We start from the raw sequence: 27,742 nt of genomic DNA, 5'->3' as shown, positions 1-27,742 counted from the left end.
ATTTATCCTCTCTCCCTAAAACTTTTTTGTTAGCCCTGCTATTTAGAGCCTAGCCAGGATCCAAGTCTGTGTAGAATATAGGAAAGTGTTTTAAACCAGGAGTCAAGAGGCCTGGGTTTGAGTCCTGGCTCTGGGACTTGGAGCAATTTACCTCCTCTCTCCAGGCTCATTTCCTCATCAATAAAAAGGGGAGCTAGGTACGGTGGCTCACGCCTGTAATCCCAGCACTTTGGGAGGCTGAGGTGGGGTGGATCGCCTGAGGTCAGGAGTTCGAGACCAGCCTGACCAACATGGAGAAACCCCATCTCTACTAAAAATACAAGGGTGTGGTGGTGCATGCCTGTAATCCCAGCTGCTCAGGAGGTTGAGGCAGGAGAATCACTTGAACCCAGGAGGTGGAGGTTGTAATGAGCCGAGATCGTGCCATTGCACTCCAGCCTGGGCAATAGAAGCAAAACTGTCTCAAAAGCAAAAGAAAAAGAAAAAGAAAGGACTGGACAGGGTGACTGTAAAATCCTGCCAGCTCTGCCGTCTGAATCTACATCTGAATCTACAGGAAGGCTCCTCAGAGATCTCTGAAGTTGGCCATTTCTGCATAGCCTGATGGAAAAGAGAAAATTAGGCATGTGGGTCCTTGAACAACTTAGGGCTAGGGTTGCCATCTCAGCTGCTTTTACCAGTTGCATGGATTTGCCATCTGTTTTGATTAGATTTGGCTAGAAACAGCCGAGCAGATGAAGTGATGTCTTAACTATGGACAGCTGCAGCGTCCAGACTGCGCTCTGGCTGGAGTTGGAAGTGGTTTCTCTTTAACTTCAGTCCTTCCCCATCGGCTTCTAGCTCCCAGGAGTAGAAGACAGAACAATGAACTCTTCCTGGGCTTCTGGCTGATTGTGGGCTGTTAAAGATAAGCCATGAATGAGTTTTCCAGCTGAAGTTGAGGGCATCATAAGCCAGCCTGCAATGAAAGATACACACTGAGCCTGGTGCCAGGGGAGGCCTTCCCTGCAGTCACGAAGAGTCTGTGTGTTAGAGTCTAATCCCAAAGGCCAAGACACTGCCATGAAGCAGCCAGCTACCAAGGCCAAAGGAGCCCCCATCTTGAGACCCTGCACAGTGGACTCAAATGATCATCTACAACAATGAACATTCACATGTGTGGCCTTGTGCCTGGGCTGTGGGAGATCCAAAAGTGAACCCATATGCTTCCCAACCTCAACAAGCTTCCTGTCTCATTGGGGAGACAATATGCATGCAGAAAACCCAACTCTGGACTCAAACTGCCTGGGTTTCAATCCCCGCCCTTCTATTACTAGCTGTGGAACTGTAGTCAAGTGATTGTCTCCCTCTGTGCCTCAGTTTCTCATCTCCAAAATGGAGGCCATCATGGTACCTACCTCAAAGGGTTGGCATGGCAATTAAATGAATTAATATATGCAAATCATCTAGAACCATGACTATTACATAGTAATTACTATTATCCACTATCATTACCATTGTAATGCTATGCATGCAGAGGACGAAAATCCCAGAAAAGTTCTGAGAGAGTGAGTGACTCATTCTGACTACAGGGATTGGGTTGGATTGAGGGAGAAAGGTATATTTGAGCTGGACTTCAAAGGACGACTAGGATTTCAACAGCTGAGGATGTGGGGAAAGGGTATTTCAGGCTGAGGGCATGAGGGGCGCAAGAAACTACACAAGGGTGTGAAAATGGCACAACCCATGGAGGGCTGAAATGGCAGATGAAGCTGAGGGATTAGTTAAGGGCATCGGAGCCCATTAAGGGATTTGGATTTTGTTTGTAAGCCCTTGTTCTGGAAGCCTGTCCAGATTTTTCAACAGGAGATTGACAGACTCAGTTTTGCATTTTAAAAAGATCTTTCTGGCAGATGTGCGGTAGTTAAGAGTGTGGGCTTCAGACTCACACTGCCAGGGTTCCAATCCTGGCTGTGACACTGAATTAGTTCAGGTAGGCTAAATGGCTCTGACATATAGACTGAAACATATATAATGGCACAAACACAATAGAAGGTTATTTCTGGATCATGTAACAGTCTAAGGAGAGTGTGTCTTCTTGGCAGGTGGCCTCCTCCATGTAATGACTCAGGGATCTGGCTTCTTGGGAGCTTGCCACCTCCAGGGCCTCATTGTTTTTGGCCTGTAGCTGGGGGAAGGGTAGAGAGACCAGTGAGGAGACAAGTTGTCTATTTTATAAATCCTGGACTAGATGTAGTATGCACCACTTCTGACACACCTACTATGAGGGAGGCTGAGAAGTCCACTCTCGCTCCATTCCTGGCATTCTTCCTATTACGATAAGCTAGCACTGCCCAATAGAACTTTCTGGGACGACGGAAATGTTCTGTATCTGTTCTTCTTATATGATAGCTGCTAGCCACATGTTGCTACTGAGGACTTGAAGTGTGGCTAGTGAAACTGAGAGCCAAATCTTACATTTTATTTATTTGTAGTTAATTTAAATAGCCACGCATGCCTAGTGGCTACTGTATTGGTCCGTGCAGCTATGGAGAAAAGAGAGAGTAGATTTTGACTTATAGACAGTAGACTCTGTCACAGCCCGGTATCAGTTGTGTGATTGAGTGACTAATTTATTTTATTTATTTATTTTTTTGAGACAGAGTCTCACTCTGTCACCCAGGCTGGAGTGCAAGTGGCTCAATCTCGGCTCACTGCAAGCTCCGCCTCCCGGGTTCACGCCATTCTCATGCCTCAGCCTCCTGAGTAGCTGGGACTACAGGCACCTGCCACTGTGCCCGGCTAATTTTTTGTATTTTTAGCAGAGATGGGGTTTCACCGTGTTAGCCAGGATGGTCTCTATCTTCTGACCCCGTGATCTGCCTGCCTCGGCCTCCCAAAGTGCTGGGATTACAGGCATGAGCCACCGTGCCCGGCCGCTTGAGTGACTAATTTAATCTCTCTGTGCCTCGCTTTCCTCAACTGTCTAATGGGTATAATAGTTGTAACTGCCTCTTGAGGCTGTTATGAGGATTAAGAGATTATTCGGACAGAACACTTAGTGGCTGGCACACAGACAGTGCTCAACCAATGTTATCATATGGATGACTTGGCGGCAGGGACAGCAGATAAGAAGTGTACAACAGTCCAGAGGAGAGAGCCCTCTAGAATTACCTCCAAGTATTGCCCTTTGCTCCAACCAAGCTATATTGCTTGCTCTTCTCCAGACACGACTCCACAGCACTCACTTCCTCTAAATCATGCTCTCTCTTCTTGATCCATTCATCCCTTCATATTGAAATTTTGCTGTTCTATCAAGACCTGGTTCAAATGTAACATTTCCATGAAGCCCTCATGGTCTTTCCAGCTCTGTGTGATCACTGCAGTCTGTGAAGGTCCTGATGCTTCGTGTGCTCTCCACAGTCATGTCAAGGATGCTCTTTCACCATCTTGTGCGTTTGTCTAGATAGGAGTGGGGTTTTTTTTGAATGCATCTCTCTACCTTCCACTTTACCCAGCAGAATTCTTTGTGTATTTCGAGGAGGCAACAAATGTTCATTGCACTGAGTTGAATTCATCAGGAGCGGAGAGAGTTGCAAAGACACGTTCCCTGGACAATTAGAGCCACAGATTACATCTACATGATACTGTATGAAGCAGGACTTTGGCAATTTCCCAGGTCATTAAATCTGTGTAGATGTCCAAATGGGAAAATTCTGGCCACCTCATTGGCATGGAGTTTGCAGCATTCTCTTTGACCTTTGCACAGTTTTTATTCTTTCACATTTCTCGACAAAAATAGACTTGTAGTTCACATGCCTTTTACCATATGTCTTTTGCTACTGTCTGTTAGGCCACTCCTACAAAATTCCTGACCAGAAACTGCCAAGGAGGGCTGGAACTACTCAGTGGATTGCCTGGACATGGGTCCAATGAACTGTATAAAGACTCAATGATAGCAAAGTCACATGAAACCATCCCATGGTCTCTGTGGCCCCCGGCGAGCCACTCACGACTATCTTGTGCCTTTTGCAACATCAACCTCAAAATCTTAAGGATGTTCCCCCAAATACTGTAGATTCTCTTAAGAGTCCAATAGTGTTTTCATTATTCCATTTATTTAGACGTCTTCATTGCTTTATCCATCAAGTATTTGTTGAGCTCCTGCTATGCGCCAGGATTATTCTGGTGTTTAGAATATGAAACAATGCTTCTATTTTCAAGGAGCTTTCATTCTAATTAGGTGGGAAGAAAATAAACAAATGTATGTCAGGTGACTAAGTTCTGTGAAGAAAGAACGGAAGCTGTCTCATTCTATATTGCTACATAACAAATCACCCCAAAATTTAGTGGCTTAAAATATCACTTTATTATTCCTCATGAATTATGGCTTTGCTGGCTCATCAGGGTGGTTCTTCTGCTGGAGCCATCCCTTGGGCTCATTCATGAGGTTGCAGTCATCTGGACGCTCAACTAGGGCTAGGAGGTCTAGGGAGGCCACTCATGTGTCTGGGGCCTTGGTATTGGTTGTCGGCTGGTCTTCTCTCTCCACATGGCCCTCATCATTCAAGAGTCTAGTCTGGAATTTCTTACATAGTGGTGGGAGCATTTCAAGAAAGCAAAGGCAGAGGCTGTGAGGCCTCATGTGACTAGGGACCAAGTCACACTATATCACTTCCATCTCATTCTGTTGGACCATGCCAGGCACAAGGCCATCCCAGCCCAAGGTAGATGTCATGTCTTGAGAGGAGAAGCTGCAAAGGATTTGTGATCACTTTTAATGTACCACACTGGATAAGGGAATAGCAAATGACAGGATATGCTATTTTAGAGTAGTCAGAGAAGGGCTGTCTGATGAGGTATAATTTCGGCAGAGACCTGAATGAAGTGAGTAAACCATGGAAGTATTTGGGGAAGAGCATGCTAGGCGTATGGAATAGCAAGCAAAGTCTCTGAAGCCAGATCAATGCAATACTTTGCATTTGAGATAATGCAATATTAAGACTTTTCAGCTGGGTACGGTGGCTCATGCCTGTAATCCCAGCACTTTGGGTGGCCGAGGTGGGCAGATCACCTGAGGTCAGGAGTTTGAGACCAGCCTGAGCAACATGGTGAAACCCCGTCTCTACTAAAAATACAAAAATTAGTCCAGTGTGGTGGCACACGCCTGTAATCCCAGCTACTCAGGAGGCTGAGGCAGGAGAATTGCTCAAACCTGGGAGGCAGAGGTTGCAGTGAGCTGAGATCACGCCACTGCACTCCAGCCGAGGCGACAGAGCAAGACTCCATCTCAAAAAAAAAAAAAAAAAGACTTTTCAGTAAAGATACTTCCATGTCATTTATGGGAAATCTAGTTCTTGGGCAACAATGGAGAATTCCTGATTGAGCTGAGCCAAGATGAAGGGGGAACACCTGCTTTTGGAACCTGAGATATGAGAATGAATCATGTGTACAATTTAAGACCAAAAAGGGAGGCCATTGCTTTCATCCCTGCTGCCATCCTCAATTCTCCCAGTCTGGTTTTCTAGGCATTTTCTGTAGCTCCTGGTAGAACTCCAGGAACTCCACAGTTTGAAAATTCCTCCCTGTTTCCAACTCCAATACCTCTGGTTTTAGTCAAAGTGCTTTGCACACATCCTGGCCTCCGCCTGACCACATCCTTCACACAGCCTGTGGGAGCCTCTCTGTGAGCGAATCAACAAGGTTTGACGCATGAGAGGCAAAGGTATCTGACTCACTAGAGAACGGAGCAGAAAGAAGCAAAGCAGAAGGGATTTTCTACTGTAATTACCCAAGATCACCAGGGCAGTCTGAGGGTAATCGGGTAATTTGTGTGTGTGTGTGTGTGTGTGTGTGTGTGTGACAATTATCCGGCTCACTGGCTGCCAGACGCTTGTCACTGCCCCTCTGGCCCTTGGGCTGGGTTCCTGGCTCTACCTGTGGACTATTAAGTGTAATGACCCTGTCACGCAGAGGAGCCTGTCATTATCTCCGTGTTAACATGGTATTTATCCACAAAACCCTGCCAAGTCACTCTGTAATTAAAGGGCCTCCACGTGGTCCCCCTGCCCTGGCTTGGATGGACAACCATGAAAGTTGTCAGAGCAGGGGTGGCTTTAAAAGGCTGAGGAGGTGGGCCGGGGTCATCCTGGGAGGCTAGGGAGGGACGCTGTAACTAAGTCTTCCCCCAACCTATTGCCAAACCCCAGGACCCCAGAAACAGGATCCAAGAGGCGTTAAGACACCCCCAAATCAGTCACATTTCCACATGGGGCTAAGTCGTTGACTATTGAGTAAAATGAAAGCCAACTTTAAAATTTCGGAAGCTCTTCGATGATAGGCGACCTCATTACATAACAGGGAGTACAATTTTCTAGAAGTACCCTGTAGTTCTTACTCTCTACTTCCCAGTCACTCTTTACGATCTCCCTCAAAACTCCAATGCTCACCTCTTTCCCCAGGGCTCTCCTGCCTTTGGGGCTCTTTTCTATTTATCACAGGCAATTCTAAATCTTTTCTGATGAAAATAAAAGTTGCCCTCGGCCTCTTCCATATCTCTTCCTTCTCTTGCCCTGTCATCTCCACAAAAGGCACGGTCACAGAAGTTTCCTTAAAAGAGTTGGAGTGAAGCTGTGGTCACTTATGGGTCAATATTTTGCCCCTGGTGCCTAAGCAGTGCTGTTCTGAGCATCCTTATACTTATCCTTATACATTCCTAGACTTGGAGTACCTGGGTATGAATCTTTTAATTTGAAAAGATGTTGTCAAATAGTTTCTAAAGGGTTGTACACATTTAAATTCCCACTAATGATTTATCAGGATGCTTGTTTCCCCACATTCTTGCCAACTTGGGTTGCTACCCCTTTTTAAAATTACCTTCATCGTTTTCTGATTATATATGTGAAATATGCTCATTGCAAAAAAAAATTGGAAAGTACAGAAAAGTGTAAGAGAAAATAGCTGTTGTGCCTTCACCCAAAGAGAAGAAACACTCCCCATTTTTATAGAGGATAACAGCAAAGACCACAGATGGAGACCACAGTGGTCACCTGAGGAACTTTCTGGAATCCCTAGTGCTGGTTATAAGATGTTAACAATCACCCACTTCCCCCCTTCCTCCACTCCTCTGATGTCTCCAAAGGCTTGAGATGCTTTCTTCAGTTGGCAGGGTCTATTCTGAGGGAGATGGTTCCAGGTATCTGCACCCCTGAAGTATGTCTCCCCCCTCAAAACAGTTCTGCAGCCAGGAAGATTCCACGCCTGAGGATTTGTGGAATAGGAATGGAGCACGAACATTCCAAAAATGTGTTTCCAGACATTGGCTGCTGGATCTAACAGATTGGAAAACCCATCTCCCTGGCTAAGCCCAGAGCCAAGTTTCCATTTCTTAGGGACCCTGACATGCCCCATTAAGCCTTTGCTCTAATGACTGCTCTGCTTTCTGTTCCAGTGACCTGAATTATAACGAGCTGCAGGAGTTCCCCATGGCCATCCGGACCCTGGGCAGACTGCAGGAACTGTAAGCGCCTCTATTGGTTTCTGTGGGTGTCCTTCTGTCCCAAGGGCAGGGGCTGAAGCCAGCCTGAGCTGCCTCATGCTCTTACCTCCTCACCTCCCATGGTCCTTATAAAAGATCTAGATATCCCCCACCCTCCCGCCCCGGCTCCCCAAGCCCCAATGCAGCTCTAAGTAGTCCCAGGCCTCATTAGCTTGGCTTTGGGCACTTCCTGGGAGTGTGTCAATAGCAGAAATGGCCCTGGGCCCTTCCAGCCTGGGAAAACCCATGGCACAAGCCACCTACTATTAGCCTGGGCCTGGCACTGCCCTTGCCTTGGTTGGGATGTGTCCAGAGAAGAATGAGGAAAGGAACTGAGAGCTGGTTTACAGGATCACTCCTCAGCACCTTGTCCCCAGGGGGACTGAGAAGTTGTCTCTGGTTCCCCAAAGCCACCATTTATTATTGTATTTCAGCATTCGCTGAGCACCCAATGTACCCTGCACTGTGTTTAGTGATAAACACAAACGAAGGGTCAGATTGACATGGCCCTCCCCAAGCATCCTTCAGCCTCATTGAAGACACAAAGTAACATAGGTAAAAGAGGGAACAGGACAAAATGGTATATAACTGCAACCATAACTTGCAGAGTATTAGCTAAAACAGTGGTGGGAGTTCAGAGTAACGTGGAAAGATCCTTGTGGACTAATCCTGAGATGAGCCTTAAAGGATGACCGGGATTGAGGCGGCAGTGATGGGGGAGGGGAAAGGCATTTCAGAGGAAGAAATTGTAGGTAAAGACCCAGGTAGGAAATTGAGCTGGCAGAGGGGATGAGCACAGGTGGGAAGCAGCTTTACTGGAGGGAAGCTCTCAGGAAACAATAAGAGCTCTATTGGACAGCTAGAGTGGGACCAGATTGAGTCCTGGAGACTCATAAACAGAGCCCCAAACTTTCAGGCAGCTTAGTATCTATTTTTTTTTTTGTTTTTGAGTCGGAGTCTCACTCTGTCGCCATGCTGGAGTGCAGTGGCACGATCTCGGCTCACTGCAACCTCCGCCTCACAGGTTCAAGTGATTCTCCTGCCTCAGCCTCCCAAGTTGCTGGGACTAGAGGCATGCGCCACCATGCCCAGGTAATTTTTGTATTCTTAGTAGAGACGGGGTTTCACCATGTTGGCCAGGATGGTCTCTATCTCTTGACTTTGTGATCTGCCTGCCTTGGCCTCCCAAAGTGCTGGGATTACAGGTGTGAGCCACTGCGCCCGGCAACTTAGTATCTTTATAGCTCAAACCACTCCCACCACCTGAGACCTATAGTACTAGCCCCATGCCACCTCCCTTGCCTCATCCAGAAGTTTGAAGGTATGAATGCCAGATGTAGGCAGCACATAGGGAACAACTGGACTACCTAGAGGAAATAGTCTGGCCAGGCGCGGTGGTTCATGCCTATAATCCCAGCACTTTGGGGGGCTGAGGTGGGCAGATCACTTGAGGTCAGAAGTTGGAGACCAACCTGGACGACATGGTGAAACCCCGTCTCTACTAAAAACACAAAAATCAGCCCAATGTGGTAGTGCACACATGTAGTCCTAGCTACTTGGGAAGCTGAGGCATGAGGATTACTTGTACCCAGGTGGCAGATATTGCAATGAGCAGAGATTGTACCACTGTACTCCAGCCTGGGTGACAAAGTGAGACTCTGTCTCAAAAAAACAAAACAAAAAAAGTCTGAGTGAGAAACTATTGGAAGTTCTCCATTGCCAGAGTCACCAAGGTCTAACTTTTTTCCTTTGATCTGGGGTATGAGAGAAGCGTGAGATTTGATCGATCAAGAGGGCATGGAGGGAGCAGGATGTGCAAAAGCATTGAACCGGGAAATAAAACATTAGGGAAGAGAGAGGAGACCTAAGTTAGCAGGGACAAAAATATATGGGAGGGGGTGTACCTGTCTATCTCCATCTCTCTCTCTCATCTATTGAGAGAAAGCTGCTTGAGGACAGGACCCCTGTCTTAGAAACTTCTAAATCCCTTAGAGCTTGGCCCAACATTAGACATAACGATGGTGTTTAAGAAAAACATAATGAGCAGATGAGAGGAATAAATTAATGAACAAACAGGCCTGGGTGGGTGGCACTGGCTGGAGGTGTCTAAGGGTGAAGCTGTGAGTGAGACAGCGTGAAGGTGGAAGTCACGATGGGGACGGCAGGAGGAAGACAGAGGTGAGCAGAGGCCAGGGAGACAGAGAAGCCAGAAACTTCCAATGAAAAAGAGGGGGAAGGAAAGGGGCCTGCTCCGCACAGGTTATGTACTTTTCAGTCCAACATGTTATTTATTTTGAAATGTTTTTCCCAACTAACCAAACATAATTCTGGCTTCCCGACTCCCAGACTCTCAGCTGGGTGCCTCAGTCCTCATTTTCCCATAGTGCCATCCACAGTCATTCAGCGGCCCATTCCAAACCTTATCCCCCTGGCTGCATGCTGTTGACACTTCTATGTTTCTTTATTTCAGGGCCTTGAGGCCAAGCCAGCCTCCATTTGAGGAACATCCCTCACTTGGGATCCCCTGGAAGCTGTGTCTTTTCTGTATCTTCCTTTTCCTCTCACACACCCTTGGCTTCCTCCGTGGGGACCCACCAGGGCTCCCACCACAAGTGACTAAGGAGAGGATTCCCTTCCTGGGGTCGAAACTCAGCCTCTTGCTCTTGAGTTGCTCCCACAGGCTTCCTGAGGCCTGCAGCCATGTCTCCACCCCTCGTTCTTTTTACACTTGTTAGGGAAAAGAGGGTGTGTAATTGAAACAGGTAGAAAAATCAGCTGGGTGCGGTGGCTCACGCCTGTAATCCCAACACTTTGGGAGGCTGAGACAGGAGGATCACTTTAGCCCAGGAGTTCTAGACTAGCCTGGGCAACAAAGTGAGATCTTGTCTCTACAAAAAAATAAAAAAAATTAGCCAGGTGCAGTGGCACATGCCTGTAGTCCCAGCTATGTAGGAGGCTGAGGCAGGAGAATCGCTTGAGCCCAGGAAGTCGAGGCTGCACTGCAGTGAGCCAAGATCGCATCATTGCACTCCGGCCTGGGCAACAGAGACGCCATCTCAAAAAAAAAAAAAAAAAAAAAGAAAAGAAAAATAACAGGCAGTATTTGAATCTGAACCTGGAATCTCCAGGCCTATGCCTCTTTTGTCTTATGGACTATCTAGCTTGCTGTCCAAAAGCCCCGTGGAATTCCATGCCTCTCCCTCTCTATACTTTTCTCCAAATCCTCACTGGTTCCTGGTATTGTCTTCCAGGGGGTTCCATAACAACAATATCAAGGCCATCCCAGAAAAGGCCTTCATGGGGAACCCTCTGCTACAGACGATGTGAGTATTACTTTCTCTGGTCTCTTAATGCCGAACAGTGTTTCGGGGAGGAGGACAGAGGATGGGAAGGCAGGATGGACTTCCCTAGGAAGCACCAGGGAGGCAGAAGTATGGGAGGGGTTGCCTTTCCCTGCATGTTCTTTCCTGGGTCTACATTGATAGGAGAAGAAAACAGAGATTGGCCTTAGTCCCAGCAGAAAGGCCTGAAAAACCCAATTAGGTGTTTGGACCTTCTTCTTCCAGACACTTTTATGATAACCCAATCCAGTTTGTGGGAAGATCAGCATTCCAGTACCTGCCTAAACTCCACACGCTGTAAGTTGGCTCCTGAAGGCTGCTGCAGCCTGAACTTCCCCCTTTCCTCACTCCTTCTTGCTCTCTCCTGCCTATCGCCTGCGGATCTCTCCCTTGCAAGGCACAAGTCCACTGCAAAGCACAGTCTTCAAGGCTGCAGGCCTCTGCTTTGCTCAGACCCATTCCCACCTCTTTCTAAATTTAATAGCCTCCCTCCACCTCCCTGAACTGTGGCTTCTTCCCAGGTCTCAAAGGGACAAAGAAGGTCCATCTCCATAATCAAGGACTTTCATCTGGCCTCTTGGGTTTTGTCCTGTTCACGGTAGCTTTTCCAGAAATAACTGGGAGTTTTGAATATGGTGTGTTCTCAAGGCTTGTTCTCCTGTGGCCTTGGAGCCCAGATCCCTGGGCACTTTCCTGTGCCATCGTTATCACCCTTGGCCTGAAGGTGCTCTCTGTTTCCCCTCTCTCATTCTCTAATTTCCAGCCCAAGTCCCACTTCTTCAAAAAGCTTCCATGGGGCCAGGCACAGAGGCTCACGCCTGTAATCCCAGCACTTTGGGAGGCCGAGGTGGGTGGATCGCTTGAGGTCAGGAGTTCGAGACCGGCCTGGCCAACATGGTGAAACCCCATCTCTACTAAAAATACAAAAAAAGTAGCCGGGTGTGGTGGTAGGCATCTGTAATCCCAGCTACTCAGGAGACTGAGGCAGGGGACTCGCTTGAACCCGGGAGGCAGAGGTTGCAGTGAGCCAAGATCGCACCATTGCACTCCAGCCTGGGCAACAAGAATGAAACTCCATCTCAAAATAAAAATACAAAAATTAGCCGGACGTCGTGGTGCATGCCTGTAGTCCCATCCCAGCTAAGCTACTTGGGAGACTGAGGCAGGAGAATCACTTGAACCTGGGAGGCTGAGGTTGCAGTGAGCCAAGACTCAGTCTCAGAAAAAAAAAAAAAAAAAAACCTTCCATGGATGGCTGTCAGCCTACTGTGGCATCACAGTAACATAGCCGAAATCTCCAGAGCACATACTTAACTTTCATGTTCGTTACGGCATTTCATCTTCATCGTAACCCTGTGAGGTAGGTGTTACTGGTCTGTTTTATAGGTGGAACATGAGGTACTCAGGCCCTGCTTGGGCATGAACCCAGAACCCTTTAATTTCAGATTCTAGGCTCATTTCTGGACCCGACACTGCCTCCTCGGGGCTTTTCACAACACTCAATTTTCTGCGCTGCTGTTGCATGCAGGCCCTATGTGGGTCCGTGTCCTCAGTAAAATAGGAGATGGTGTGGAGGAGGAAAACCACCAGTCTAAAGCAGTTTAAGAGAACTGATAGTTCTCTTTTTTCCTTTTTTTTTTTTTTTTTTAGACAGGGTCTCACTCTGTTGCCCAGGCTGGAGTGCAATGGCGTGATCTCAGCTCACTGCAACCTCCGCCTCCCGGGTTCAAGCGATTCTCTTGCCTCAGACTCCCGAGTAGCTGGGATTACAGGCGCCCGCCACCACGCCCAGCTACTTTTTGTATTTTTAGTAGAAATGGAGTTTCACCATGTTGGCCAGGCTGGTCTTGAACTCCTGACCTCAGGTGATCCACCCGTCTCAGCCTCCCAAAGTGCTGGGATTACAGGCGTGAGCCACCACACCCGGCTGAGAACTGATAGTTCTAATAAAGTTCCAGCAGATGACATTTTAGGGGAGACCCTATCTCAGGTTCTAATAAGCAAAACCCAGCAGCCAAGGGCTTCTGCAGAAGCACCCAAGCTGTTGTCTATTAACCAGAGGCCATTCCCATGTTGCTTGCATGTGGAGTTTTTGCAAGCTGAAGTGTGAATGCTGAGGTTACCCAGCTCTGTCTGGGCGAGAGTGTGCTGAGCAAACTTGAGCAAATGACTGGTTGGACCCTGCTAAGCATGGCTCAGCTTCCACGAGGGCCTGCGTGGCTGACTTGAGGAAGATTGCAGGGAAGCATGACATTTCCCCCAAAGGAGGAGTCCCGGAGGGGAGACAAAATGGAGAATTGAGAGTCTTGATGTTGAGATGCTCTGACCCCACCCCTCAGAGCTGATTGTCTCTGTTTCCAGATCTCTCAATGGTGCCACAGACATCCAGGAGTTTCCAGATCTCAAAGGCACCACCAGCCTGGAGATCCTGTGAGTGGCTTCTCTCTCCCTACCTTATCTATCGCCCCAGCTTCATTCCCAAGGGCTCTTCCACTCCCTGCCCCTGGAAGCCTGTCTAGGTTCCTTGCTTCCCTTTTATCCAGCCTGTCTCTGCTACTGGCTCCATCCCTTTCCTCCTGATGTGGCACTGCCCACAGACAAGGTCAGGAGGTGGCAGATGGGATGGCAGTAAGGAGGCTGGTCTTTCTCTCTTTACCATGCTTGGAGTTTTCAAGTATTAATTTAGAGCTCCTAACCCCAAGCCACAGGTACACTGAGGGTTGAAGTGATGGAGAGGAGGGTCGTGAAAACCCGTCTTTGCCTTTCTGAAACTTGATTCCAACAAAGACGTTCTTGTATTTTCTATTATTATCTCCTGTGGCATAGAGGGCAGGAGCGTTGACGCATAGTAGGCCCTCAATACATTTAAATGAATGAAATGAAACAATTGAGCAAACACCCAGAGTGAGTGTCAGGAAGTCGGCTGTCTTGCCCCACACCACAAAGTTCATTCGTGGCACCGCTGGGACTGGGGCTGTCCTCTGTGCCTCCGTTGTCTCCCCACTAGATTCACTGGCATGTGGAAAATTTTCCATGAGGGACGTAGTCATTCCCCAAAGATGACCTTGGCCTTGGGTCCTTCCTGGGATACCCTGCCTAAAGCCAAGCCTCCTCTCCAACCTGCCCCCACAGCCCTCTCCAGCCCAGCGCCTGGTTCTTCCCTTCTTTCTCATCTCTTCTCCCTCCTCCGAGGCACAGGGACCAAACTCTGTGCCCGTGTACCATGGTCCCACTACGGTGTTTTTCTGTCTGCACTTGCCCATGGACATCCCCTCCTCTAAGGTCCCTACAGCAGAGAAGATTTGTGTCCCTGTCCTACAGGCCCAGTGCTGCTTGAGACCATTATGAGACATGGGGTGGGGATGGGATGGGGATGGCTGGAGCAGAGCCCTGGGCTGTGGCCCTCTCTCTCCACTCCCCTCCCCCAGCTCCTCTAGGCCCAAGGGAGCTTGGTGCTGAGATGCCAGTGTCTGTTCGTTTCTGTCCCCACAGCCCCACCCCCTGCCCTGTCTCTCCCTCCATTTCTCTCTTTTGTTAGCTCCGTCATCCCACGACAGTATCAGGTCCAGAGCTGGAGCCGGGTGGCTGGGAATGGCAGGGCCCTGGGCCTGGTGCCAGCTCTGTCTCTGTTCTCCCTGCAGGACCCTGACCCGCGCAGGCATCCGGCTGCTCCCATCGGGGATGTGCCAACAGCTGCCCAGGCTCCGAGTCCTGTGAGTGCTCACAAGCATTCTACAGTCTTGGCATTGTGCGCCTATCCCCATGTCCCACAAAAGGCCTCTCCTGCTTCTGTCCCACTTGGTCACTTCCCTTCCTGGAGAATGGGGCAGCATAGACTCCTGCTGAGATCCTACCCCAGAAGGACTGGGTTTGAGGCGCAGCTCTGCCACTTACTAGCTGTATTGATTTGGACTCACTCTTTAATGTCTCTAACCTTCAATATCCTCGTCTATAACATGTAAGTCAATTTGTAAGGGGTAAAAAATATGTAAAGCACCTAGTGCATAATACCAATAAACGACATAATTACTCTAATTTACACAAGAAAATTAGTCCCCTCTTGGGATCTTGGGACTGTGGAGGTACTTAAGTGGCCTCTGAAGTCAAGGGGAGTTTTCCTCTCTCCTTGGACTCCAACTTGAATCTGAGCCTCCTCATCAGGGACCATAGCTCTGCAGCTCAAGATAGGTGGACCAACGCACAGTGTGTAGAAACAGCCCTAGACTGGGGGTCCGGAGACACAGGCTCCAGACTCAGCCTTGCCACTGACTGGTTGTGTGTCCTTTAGCAGGTCCTGTCCCCTCTGTGGGCCTCAGGTTTCTCATCTGCTGAGTGAAAGGGTTGGGCCAGATGATCCCTAAGGGCCTCCAGCTCTGATCTTTCCTGCCAGCTCCATAAATGGTGACTGCAGGTGCTTGGGTTGGCACTGCTCAGTGAGGTCCAATGTGTTCTCTGCTGGCTGGCTCAGTGCCCCTCTCCCCAACTCTTTGCCTCTTTCCTCTTCACCACGCCCCTCTCACTTCCTGTTCCTCTTTCCCCAGGACTCTCCCAGGTTCCCTCAGGCCATCACGTGATAAGGTAGCCCCATCTAGGCCCAGTGAGAAGTGGGACTTAGTAGGAGGAAATGCAGAGAAAGCGAATTGAGGAGACTGGTGCCCTGGTGTGAGATGCGTCAACAGCCATGTCCCTGTGGGGTCCCCACAGCCTTCGGCTGCTTGACAGGAAAGCACAGCCCTGGCCAGAGCCCCCCGCCTCCACCCACCGCAGCCCTCACATAGCCACTTCACCCCAGCTCTGGCCTTTCTCTTTTCCCCAGGGAACTGTCTCACAATCAAATTGAGGAGCTGCCAAGCCTGCACAGGTGTCAGAAATTGGAGGAAATGTGAGTCTGGGGTAGGGAAGAGGCAAAAGCGTGCCAGCCAGACCCTGAGCAAGTCCCGCAGGGAGGCATGATGGGGGGCGTCAGTAAGGGCCAATGCACACTTTGACATTTCTTCCTTCTCTTTTCTGAGTTTGTTTAACCCAGAGTTTAGGGCTGAGAGTTTGGCAGAGGCCTGCACAATGGCCCTAGGACTCACAGCAGAAGACAGACCCAGGAGCTGGTGCCCAAAAGGAGTCTCAAGGCAGCCCCTTATGAATCAATAGCAACACAGAAATGCAGTAGTGATTAGGACCATTGGAGGGACAGGGTCACATCAGGGCCTAGTGGGATAGACTGGAGAAGGCTTTAAGGAGTTGGAAGCACCCTGCATTTTGGAGCATGCTCTCTCCTTTTCCATACCCCCGTAAACATGCACATGCATATGTGTGTATGTGTTTGCATGTTACACACAGACATACACAATCATATGTGGAAGAACAAGCCTGGGATTCAAAGGTTACAAAGAAAATATCACTTGAAAAATTCTCTAAGCTCTGTTAACCCAGCTCCTGTTTTCTCAAGCCAGCATGGCCTCTTGAGCTTCCCTGTGTCTGTCCCCTGCTTCTAGGCAGGACCATGCCTTTTGGGGCTGGGGCAGGGTACATATATGAGGGTCTCCAGTTTGTCTAGGTGCTAAGGGAAGGAGGGTCTTCTGCATGGCTGAGGCCCAGGGTCCATCTCCCATTCAGACAACCAGTCTACTGAGCTCTGCTTCCCAGCTCCGGCTAGTCACTTGGGTTGGGCGGTGCTCTGCTTCTGGGCTAGGGTCTGGAGGACCCATGGTGATGGGAGGTGTGGGGGCTAGTTTGGCTGGGCTGGGAGCCAGGCCCAGTGGGAACACTGGAAGCTAACTCCCTTTTGGGCCACAGGGATGGTTTTGTGGCTTTGTCTCCTGACCCACTTACCCAAGGCAACCAGATCCCTTTGTGCTCCCTTTAATTCTGGTGACTTCCTCGGGCTGGGCCCTTTCTTCCTGTGCCAGGAGAAGTGGGGGGCTCTACTTTCTTCCTCCCAGTGCTCGGGGGGCATGGAGCGGAGCCAGGGTCTGAGCCTGCCGGCTCATCCAGCCTCTCTTGCTGCCCTAGCGGCCTCCAACACAACCGCATCTGGGAAATTGGAGCTGACACCTTCAGCCAGCTGAGCTCCCTGCAAGCCCTGTGAGTACCCACATCCAGGGTGGGCCATGGAGGAGCCACCGTGTCCCTCTGCCAAGGCATGCTCATTGTCATAGCACATGTGTACAAGTTAAGCAAACGTGACATGCACATCGCCTCCCAGCTCCGTAGCCCCCACCCCCAGCACACACACACACTTCTCTAGCTGGTACCCAGGAGGTCTTGAGGCTCTGGAGCCAAGCTGTCATGTCCCTATTCCTGGGGCCACAGCCAGCTCAGGAGCTGGGCAGCAGCAGGTACCTTCCCCAAAAGTCTAAGGTTGCTGTTACTGGGGGCAGGTCAGATGGGGGTATGTGAGGGAGAGCCCATGGTGGGAACAGTGAGTCCTCCACCTATCACTGTCCCCTCCTGTCGCACCCTCTCTGCCTGCAGGGATCTTAGCTGGAATGCCATCCGGTCCATCCACCCCGAGGCCTTCTCCACCCTGCGCTCCCTGGTCAAGCTGTAAGTGCCTGCTGCATTCTCCTCCAGGATGCTGGGGGCCAGTCGGGACTATGGGCTGGCCAATGGGGGGCAGAAGGGCCACCCCAGAGCAGGAACATGCATATCCCAGGGAGGTGGGCCTCAGCCTAATCAATCATTCTGACAATCCATTTGACAGAGTGTGGGGCCTGCTAAACAGAGAGCCTGCCTCTTGCAGGCTCTGGAACATCATCTGCTAATGTTCTGCAGTGTTTTGGCCGCCTCAGCCCTCCTCATCCCCCCTGCCTCAGTCCCATCCCCATCCTCTGTATCCACCAATAAAGAGGATATATTGGGCCTGGAATCCCTTCACACATAGGAGGGTGGAAGTAGATGTGGGAGCCAAGGTCTCAGAGAGCTCAGGGGTTCCCTGCTTGAGCATTGCTGTAGAGGACTGCCATCCTGTGAGGCAGCAGGGGACCTCAGGTCCTTTAAATGACATAGGATGTAAACAGAGTGAGCAGTGTTGGCTACATGGTCATTATGTCAGGGCTGGAAGGGGCCTCTGCTGCAGCTGCCATGCACTGTGGGGCGGGTTATTCACTGCGCAAGCGCTCCTGCCCAAGAGGGAGCTGACCTCTTGGGCACCTGCTTGCCAAGCTGTGAGTCCTAAAAGCACATCTACCTAGACTGGGCCCTTTTCTGGTTAACACAAAGACTTCTTTTGGGCTAGCTCCAGCCCTGGCCTCAGAGACCATCTAGCCCTACCCGCTTCACTTCACAGGTGAGGCCTCCAAGGCCCAGGAGGAGAAGTTTACTCAAAGCCAAGGGCCAGGACTCCCAGCAGGCACACAAGTTCCTCCTCAGGCTGGGGCCGTGGCTTTGCAAAACTCTCACCTCCGTCTTCCCTCTCCTGTTTGCTCTAGTCCTGCCAGATAGGTAGGGTGGATATTTTTATCCCTTTGAAAGATGAGGACACTGAAGCTCAGGCAGATTTGTGGCTCCCCTTGGTTACACAGCGAGTTGGTGACAGTGCCGGGTTTCCTGCCTTCCAGTCCAGGGCTGTTTCCACGACGCACAGTCTGTGGTCTTGGTGTTTGGTTTGGAGCCCTGGGCTTCCTCTAATGCGCCTCCAGTAGAAGAACAGGCATGTCCTCACCTCTGGCTACAAAGCAGGCCCTACAAGATGGAATGGATGACCCAATCCCTGCTTGTAGCCAGATGACCAGCTCTGTCCAGTCCCAGACTCAGGCCTCTTATATCATCAGAAAAGTGGGAGGAAAGGCGGGGGGATGGGATAAACAACAACAGGAAGGTTCCCCAAGGGGGTGGGCAGGGCTTCCTGGATGGCACTTAGAACTGGGCACAGGAACTGTGGTTGAGGGAGCTCTGTTACCTACAAATTGGGACAACCTGTTCATTGTTTTATTCACTCATTCATTCAATACATAACGGCGCCAACTATATACCAGGGACTGTTCTAACTGCAGATGGTGCCTCTAGCAACTCTTGGCTGCCCTCCTCCCTCAGCATTCAATGCTCTCCTCTAAGCTTCTCTCCTGTCCTTTGCTCCTCTTCTCTTGCTTCCATCCCAGGCACACTGGCCACATCCTCAGCACAGCCCTGCCCCCTCAGCAGTACTACTGACTGCCAATAACCCTGACCATCCACTGTCCTAGGGACCTGACAGACAACCAGCTGACCACACTGCCCCTGGCTGGACTTGGGGGCTTGATGCATCTGAAGCTCAAAGGGAACCTGGCTCTCTCCCAGGCATTCTCCAAGGACAGTTTCCCAAAACTGAGGTGAGGGACTGGCTTTCCCCAACACCTGGGTAGGCCAGCTGGAGACCCTGGAGGGACAGAGAGAAAGCCAGATGGCCCCACTCTGAGAAGAGCCTAGAGGCTTAGGGTTTGACCAAGATTTAGTGGAAGGGCTCACCTGACCACCTACAGACCAGCGGGGGCCTGGTTCATGCCTCCCCTTCCTCCTTATCTCCTTGGTGGCATTTTCCCCTGTCCCAAGCTCCAACGCTAGTGAGCACTGGGACCTGAGAGTGATAGAAGTAAGATGATGTGAAGACCCCCTAGCTCTCCTAGCACCTCATCTGGTTCCACGTGTCCAGATTATCTGTCCTCACTTGGGAGGCATCTGAGCCCCTGGAATCAGGGCAGAGCCCAGGACACTGATGGGTGAAAAACAAGCTGCACAGCCAGGCCGTGGTGCTAATGACATCCAGGCCTCTTCCATGCAGCAGCAGTGGTACAGCCTGTGTGGCCCAGGCCTTGTCTGCTGCACACTAATGAGATGCCCTTAGGGCCTCTGCACTCACCCTCAGAGGGCACCAAATCTAGCTCCAATATGCCCAGAGATGGGGGAGGGATAGGGTGCAGGTCTCACTGAGGGCCAGAGTGAAGAATCACCAGAAGAATCCATGTGGCCTTAAATATAAAAGAGGAGGTGCTGCCTGGGAGGAGAAGCAGAGCACTAGCAGTGCTGTTTGAGCTTGGGGAAGCCTCTCCCCGTTCTGAGCCAGCAGAGAGGACTCCTTAAACAACGGGCAGAACGTTTCTTTCCCCATCTCACTTGCCAAGATGAACAAAGAAAGACAGAAATGCCTCCAGAGCCCTTCAGATCAGGAGTCAGGCTGCAAGGCCCTTACAAAGAATGCCTAGGAGACTGCCAGCACAGTGAACAGGGAACTTGGGAGTTGAAGGACAGGCACTGAGTGCCCAGCCCCTGGGTTGGAGATCTCTTAAATCAGACTTAGGTCTTAGACCCCAAAGATGCTGAGGCAGCCCACCTGCCCGCCTATCCCCCACCAGGATCCTGGAAGTGCCTTATGCCTACCAGTGCTGTCCCTATGGGATGTGTGCCAGCTTCTTCAAGTCCTCTGGGCAGTGGGAGGCTGAAGACCTTCACCTTGATGATGAGGAGTCTTCAAAAAGGCCCCTGGGCCTCCTTGCCAGACAAGCAGAGAACCACTGTGAGTGACCGGGGGCCCTGGGCTGGGGAGGGTAGTGGGCTGTGGAGAGGAAGTTAGAGGGGATGCTTGGGGGACCTGAGAGGGAATCTGACAGCAGCTGCAGAGGGAAGCCCCACAGAGGTGGGAGGAGCTGCCTGTGACCTGGGAGGAAACTCTACCTCTGCACTTTGTCTCTCCACAACTACACCCAGGGGTGTTTGGGACAAAGTAATGATGGTAACAATGGCTGTGGCAATGTCTCATCTTCCTAGCCCTTTGCAGTTCACAAAGTGCCTCTCACGCACCATTTCACTTAACCCTCCCCTTGTGGTCCACATATTTCTTCTCCTTCAACCTCAGGGTATTCTCAGAGAAGACAGACCCCTTATTTTATCAATCTGAGCCAACAGGATTTAATTAAATCAATTGAATTAAACCTACTTCCAGAAAAAAAGAATCCCCTCATAATATGTCCTAGAACCAAAAGGAACAGTGTAGGGTTATTGCTGTCCAAGTCCATCCTACACCTCCAGTCTGCCCCATGAGTCTGAAAGTGAGACTTCCATGGCTGCCAGGTGCAAGAGACCTTCACTGGGAAGGACCATTCCAGTGCAGGCTGTCTTGGGCCATCTGTGTTTCTGGAAGAGTTAGGATAAAAGGCACATGTTGGAGGCAGGCAGCCAAGGGGGTTTGAGGGATCATTTACTAAGTGGTATCTTAGATACTAAGGGCAGAGAAAAGGGCTTCCCTCTCCCCCTGCCCATATTATAGAACACAAGCAGAATTAGGAGGGAGAGAGTAGGGGTCCTCTGCTTTGGGGTATTCTTTTTCCATCTCTAACTCTCCACAATATTTCAATGGAGAAAATAAACAAAAAATCAAATATAAACATGTAAGAAAAACATCTCATGATAGTGTAGACAGAACTGAGGTCCAATCCCAACTACAACATTCACCAGTTGGATTGCACTGGACCAGTCATGTAACCATACTGAGCCTCACTTTCCTTATCTTTAAATGAGCAAGATAATTGGCTGGGCGCAGTGGCTCATGCCTGTAATTCCAGCACTTTGGGAGGCCAAGGCGGGTGGATCACTTGAGGTCAGGAGTTCGAGACCAGCCTGGCCAACATGGTGAAACCCCGTCTCTGCCAAAAATACAAAAATTAGCCAGGCATGGTGGCATGCGCCTGTAGTCCCAGCTACTCAGGAGGCTGAGACAGGAGAATGGCTTAAGCCCAGGAGGCAGAGGTTATAGTGAGCTGAGATCGCACCACTGCAAACTCCAGCCTGGGTGACAGAGTGAGATTCTGTCTCAAAAAACTAAATAAATAAATAAGTAAGTGAGAAAGATAATGGATAGCTTATAGGCTGTTGGGGAAGACTAAAAGATTCCATAAATGATGAAGTATGCTCACCGCTACTACTGAGGACAGGTGCCTTCTGGTGTACATGTATAGGGAGAGTGCAACTGTGGAGTCCAGGGCACAGTGTATGGAGGGCAAATGGTGGGCAGGCAACCTGGGGGTCTCTGAGAGCCTTCTTCCCAATGTATTAACACATCTCCCTAGGGAGGGTATGAGGACCCTATGAGGAGCGGCCCAGCAGCCTGGCTGGCTCTGGGCCAGCAGACGGCTGTCCCCGGGGGACATTCCCGGATGTCTGCTGTACACTCCCTCAGGGGGCTGGAAGGAGGAATGGAAACTTTCCTTCCTCAAGGTGAAACTTTCCACCGGGCTTAGGTCTTGGAGAACCACAGGGCGTCAAGATCGTGGGCTGCCTGCCGCCTGTAACGGGAGCTAGGGCAGGGCCCCCCACTTCCTGTGGGAGCTAATGAGCCTCGAGAAGGAAAGCCAGGAGCTGCTGCTCCAGCCAGATTCGATTTCCTCCTCGTTTGAAGAGTGGTTACTTAACACCTTGGCTGTGACTTTCCCAGCCTCAGACAGAGTCCACGGGTTTCACCCCTTGTGTTTCATTCATGCATTTTGATTTCAAAGAATTGCTGAGCTCCATTCTGGAGAGCAGGGGTGGGCAGGGAGTGAAAGGTAAAGAGGAGGAAATGCCAGGACTCTGTGGGCACGACTCAGCCTCCTACCCGCCCTGATGGTGTCTGGGGCAGGGACAGCTTCACAGTCTTCCTGCCTCCTGGGAAAATTCCCAACTGATGGTGTTTACCCTTTAAGTGGGGAGGAAGGATCCACACAGGAAACAGACTTTGTGAACCAAAGATGGAACAAGTGCAACAAACAGAGTCACCTATCCATTGCCCTGTATAATGGAGGAAGAGCCCACAGGATGCTGTCTCTTAAACCTGAAGATTGTACAGTTACCTTGTGAAGACAAGCCATTCTTTCCCCAACTTGGGTCCTCAGACACATTTCCCAGTCTGACTTGAGAAACTTGTCTTATTCTTTAAAAAGCCTTTCAGTGATGGATTATCACTGCAAAAAATGTTTTGTCTTTATAGATTATAAAATGTCCTAGATTCTCATTTCAAAATTCTTATAGAATTTGTGGACCTCCAGCATGTCTGCAACCCCCTAGAGTTCACAGGTCCTAGTTTGAGAAACACTGCAATAGCGAATAAGAAAAAAAAAAGTGTAGGGCCGGGCATGGTGGCTCACGCCTGTAATCCCAGCACTTTGGGAGGCCGAGGCGGGTGGATCACGAGGTCAGGAGATCGAGACTATCTTGGCTAATACCATGAAACCCCATCTCTACTAAAAATATAAAAAATTAGCCTGGCGTGGTGGTGGGCGCCTGTAGTCCCAGCTATTCAGGAGGCTGAGGCAGGAGAATGGTGTGAACCCAGGAGGCAGAGCTTGCAGTGAGCTGAGATCACACCACTGCACTCCAGCCTGGGCAATAGAGCAAGACTCCATCTCAAAAAAAAAAAAAAAGTATAAAGCCTGGACTTAGAATTGAAAAGAACATTAAAGATGATCTAGTCCAGCCTCGGACTGGGTGTAGAAGTGCTTTCTCTCACACTGGGGACTTTCTGTTTAGTATCATCAGTGACAAATTATGTTCAGCTCATGCATCTGTAAATCTCCTGAACCTTCCCCACCCCCGACCCCCCAAAGTAATCAGTCCCTTGCCTGGGAAAGCATAATGGTTAAACATCTGGGCTCTATAGTCAGACAAACCTTCATCTGAATTCTAGTCTATTGCTGTGAGGCTGCAGGCAAGCCACTTAACTTCAATGAGCCTCAGTCTCCTTATCTGTCACCTGCCTCACATGGCTGTTGTGAAGGTTAATGGGACCATGAAGATGAGGATTGGCTGGGCACAGTACCTGGTGCCGAATAAGAACTCAAGAAATGTTAACCCTTATTGTTCAGTAAACCTATTAGCTGAAAATTTTTTTCTAATTGATACATAATAGATGTATGTATTGGGGGGTCATGTGTGATTATTTAATGCATTCATATAATCTATATAAAGATCAAATCAGAGTAATCGGGATATCCTTCACCTTAAATATTTGTCTTTATGCTAGAAACATTCAAATTATTCCCTTCTAGCTAGTAAATAAATCTGTTAGTTGATGCCACTCATTGTAGCATGACAATTTGTTTCCTTATTAGTCTCCACAAGCTCTTTGAGAGCAGGGCCATCTCTTATTCATCCCTGAAATTCTTCTGCATTTGGCCAGTGCCAGAATTGCACTCAGCAGATGTGGACCTACTCTGCACCTGTTGAGGGTGGGATGTTCCTTTGTTGGACAGCTCTAATTGTGGGAACTTACTCTTGTTAGGAAGAAGTAGAGTGTCTCTATTCGAATCATAATTTCCCTCCTTCTACAGTCCATCTATTGATCCTGGTTCTACCCTCTGGGGAAAAACAGCATGTAGAAGTCGAATTCCTTTACCCCTAACAGTCCTTCAGCCCTTTGAGGACGGCCATGATATCTCCACTTACTCTTACCTCCTCCAAGTTAAACACCACCCAGTTGCTTTGACTGTTTCTCTCACAAATGGCTTCTGCTGTCTCACCCCCTAGTTGACTCGTTCACGTCTGAACACACTCCAGCTCACTGCTGTTTTTCTTAATGTGTAGTTTTCTCAACTACACATTATTGCAGTGACACAAAATTACAGTGACAGCCCAGCCAGAGTAGAGAAATGTGTGATCACTAGCATACATTATTAAAACAGCTTCCACTCCAACTTGAAGCAGCACTTGTGGGTAAGGCCGACTGGAGAGGACACAGAGCCCTGACTAACAGAAAGAGAAGGTCTAGGTGAAGTGTTTGCTGTGCACTCTTCAGTGCAGATAATCCACATGTGGACAATAGGAAGCTGACCAAATCTTTACCCCCAAGGGTAGAAATGGATGTGCCGGGTTGCTAGAGTGACCAGTGCTGAGCAGAGTTAGTAAGGGACAACTTAAAGGAGGGGGCATTTGGAGAAAGGTAGGGCTTGACTGACACCAAGACCCAGGACCCTGCATCACTTTCTTGTGTCTCCTTTCAGATGACCTGGACCTGGATGAGCTCCAGCTGGAGATGGAGGACTCAAAGCCACACCCCAGTGTCCAGTGTAGCCCTACTCCAGGTGAGGTGGTGTCTGGGGAAAGGGGACGAGGGGGAATGGAGAAAGGGCACCCAACCACCTAGTTGAGGTATTAGTTTAGCCGGGCATGTCTGCAGCCACATTCTTTGCCTGACTCCCAGCCTGCTGCGGGAGGGCCCTCCTTTCATAATTCCTGGGGAAGGAACTGGAGTTCTTTCCCTTGGGTGGCTGCTTGAGGGGAGTAGCATGAATGGAGGTGAAGTCAAGCAATCAGCCAATTAGCATTTATGCATCCAGGATAAAACTACTGTCACACAGGAGAGAAGCAGGAAAGAATGCCTTGACCCCATTGCTCAGGGTGGCACGTAGGACTGCTTTTGAGTAATCCCTCAGTCTAAGACCCATACCACAGAATCCTAGAGCCAGGTGGGACTACAAAAGGTCACCTTCTCCATCCCTCCCTGCTCCATCCCAGGAAGATTACAGTCTCTGTTAAAACTCTGCACAGTGGAAAAACTCCATAGTATCCCTGGGCAACTCCTTACAGCACCATCTAACCCTTATGGTTGGGGAAGCCTCCTTTAGCGTCTAACCTAAATCCATCCTGCTATAAAGAAAGCAAAAAAGAAAATTCTCTTTCTCTTTGGTGCAATTAAACTTGAGATGTTTGGAGTGAGGAAGTCCCTTCCCTTGCATATAAAATGCTAACAGGCCACAGAAGGTGGCAAGCAGCATGCTACTTAGGCAAGGATGGGATTCTTCAGAATGAATAGAAAGTGATGAACAGTTTGCTTCTTCTATTTCATTCCACCTCCATTTTCCAGTTTTCCAGCTTTCTGTGGCCCAGGACCCTTGCCTTCTCCCTTTACCCTCTCTAAAGCCTATAGAGTGATTGCCTGACCTTGCCCAGCCCGAGTTCTCAGTGCTTGGTGACAACAGCACGCCCTCTAGTGCCAGCTCGGGGCCAGAGCACTAACCCAACCTGGAGGAAGCAGGTGCTGCTTCTACTTGGAAAAACACACATACTGCATTCACAATGCCATGGACGTTTCACCTCTGAAAACCAGTAATCAGCAGGGATGAGGTAAAAGAGGAAGTTCCAAAAGACAAAGTCCAACTTGAGCTTGCTTCTAAAATAACTCATACCAAATGGTCAAATAATTATGGTACATTTTATGGTACATAAAATATGTTTTGAGTAATATAAAAATATTTTTCTGGGAAAAAATTTGGGAAAGTCTGCTTGATAAAAATGTAACTTAAAGAGAACTAGAAACGCATATACAGTTGTCTTAGTCCGCTTCGTGTTGCTATAACAGAATACCTAAGGCTAGGTAATATATAAAGGAAAGAGATTTGTTTGACTCACAATTCTGGTGGCTGAGAGATTCAAGATCGGGCAGCTGCATGTGATGAGGGCCTCAGGCTGCTTCAACTTGTGATGGAAAGCAGAAGGGGAGTGCGTATGTGCAAATAGATCACAGGGTGAAAGAGAAGCCAGACTCCCTTTAACAACCCACTCTTAGGGAACTAATCCATTCCCTGGATTGATTGAGAACTCGCTCACCCCCACAGAAGGACATTAACCTGCTCCTGAGGGATCTGTCCCCATGGCCCAGACACCTCCCACTAGGCCCCACCTCCAACATTGCCACATTAGGGGATTCCATTTCAGCATGAGTTTTGGTGCAGACGAACCATATCCAAATCATAGCAACAGTAAAATCTTAATTTAGCTTAAAAACCTATATGTATGTATGTATTTTTTAAAGACTGGACGGAAGCATACCAAAATAATGAGTTATCTCTGAGAGGTGAAGTCTCATGTCATTTTAATTTTTTCATGTTATATTTTCAAATTTTCTACAATTATCACCTAATGTTTGGTAATAAGAAAAAAAAGGTTTAAAAATACCTCCCACAAAAGCCTCTCAAATTCCCAAGCTACCTAGAAACACACCGAAGAACAAGAGTGGAAAGCCAAAGAAAATGAAGAAATAATATTTCCAAAGTTACAAGGTGATTTAGGAACAGACTTTGGAGAGAGGGATGGAAAACACCAGGATCTCACGTATCTCGTGTGGACCCAGGTTGGAAAACCCCAGAAGTCATCTGTATTTTGATTTACTGTACTTGAGACACTTTACCTCCAAAATACTGACTGACTGACAAATATTCAATGTGGTCTGTACCCCTCAGAGAGCAAGGGAGAGCCAGCCTGGTATAATATTTGGTCGGGACTCTCCCACAGTGGAGGACTTAGTGGATCATTGGGGACTGACTGAGAGAAACAGAGCCTCAGGCATAGACTGGTTACTGTCTGGGCAGTCCCTCAACGCCTCTGTCCCTACCCACCATATCTCCCAATTCTGATACCCTCTCCACTCCTTGATGGCAGCCTGTCCTTCCTTTCTTTCCAGTGCTGTCCTTCACTTAACATTTCCTCAATGTCTGGGTTTGTACTGTATTAATTTGTCCCATGTGTGTTTATATGTGTGTTTTTTTGTTTTTTTTTTTTAGAGAGAGAGTCTGGCTCTGTAGCCTAGGCTGGAGTGCAGTAGAGCAATCTCAGCTCACTGCAATCTCCGTCCCCCGGATTCAAGTGATTCTCCTGCCTCAGCCTCCCAAGTAGTTGGGACTACATGTGTGCGCCACCACACCCAGCTAATTTTTTGTATTTGTAGTAGAGATGGGGTTTTGCTTTGTTGGCCAGGCTGGTCTCAAACTCCTGACCTCAGACGATCCATCCGCCTCTGCCTCCAGAAGTGCTGGAATTACAGTCGTGAGCCACCATGCCTGGCCCATATGCGTTCTATGTTCTGGTGTATTGAGAGGAGGGTTAGGGTTCACCCCACTTGCAGCTCTTTGGAAGAAGAGTCGTGTATGTCCCACAGCTGGGAGTTCTCTAA

The 27,742-nt window shown here is 49.2% G+C and overlaps 1 protein-coding gene across 5 annotated transcripts in view; it reads left to right on the top strand.

The window, feature by feature from the left end:
- LGR6 (leucine rich repeat containing G protein-coupled receptor 6) overlaps positions 1–27,742 on the top strand; it is a 126,211-nt gene that overhangs the window by 93,625 nt on the left and 4,844 nt on the right. For all 5 annotated transcript variants that reach the window (XM_032136928.2, XM_058430833.1, XM_058430831.1 and 2 more), the window contains 11 exons: positions 7,430–7,498; positions 10,768–10,839; positions 11,083–11,154; positions 13,219–13,287; positions 14,499–14,570; positions 15,674–15,739; positions 16,864–16,935; positions 17,326–17,397; positions 19,035–19,160; positions 20,181–20,341; positions 24,795–24,875. In XM_032136928.2, coding sequence (XP_031992819.1) covers positions 7,430–7,498; positions 10,768–10,839; positions 11,083–11,154; positions 13,219–13,287; positions 14,499–14,570; positions 15,674–15,739; positions 16,864–16,935; positions 17,326–17,397; positions 19,035–19,160; positions 20,181–20,341; positions 24,795–24,875 — 932 coding nt within the window. The remainder of the gene's footprint in view (positions 1–7,429; positions 7,499–10,767; positions 10,840–11,082; positions 11,155–13,218; positions 13,288–14,498; positions 14,571–15,673; positions 15,740–16,863; positions 16,936–17,325; positions 17,398–19,034; positions 19,161–20,180; positions 20,342–24,794; positions 24,876–27,742) is intronic.

Source organism: Hylobates moloch, unplaced genomic scaffold (genome assembly GCF_009828535.3).
Source record: "Hylobates moloch isolate HMO894 unplaced genomic scaffold, HMol_V3 SCAFFOLD_18, whole genome shotgun sequence".
Classification (NCBI taxonomy): Eukaryota; Metazoa; Chordata; class Mammalia; order Primates; family Hylobatidae; genus Hylobates; species Hylobates moloch.
This window is presented reverse-complemented; position numbering and strand designations above follow the sequence as displayed.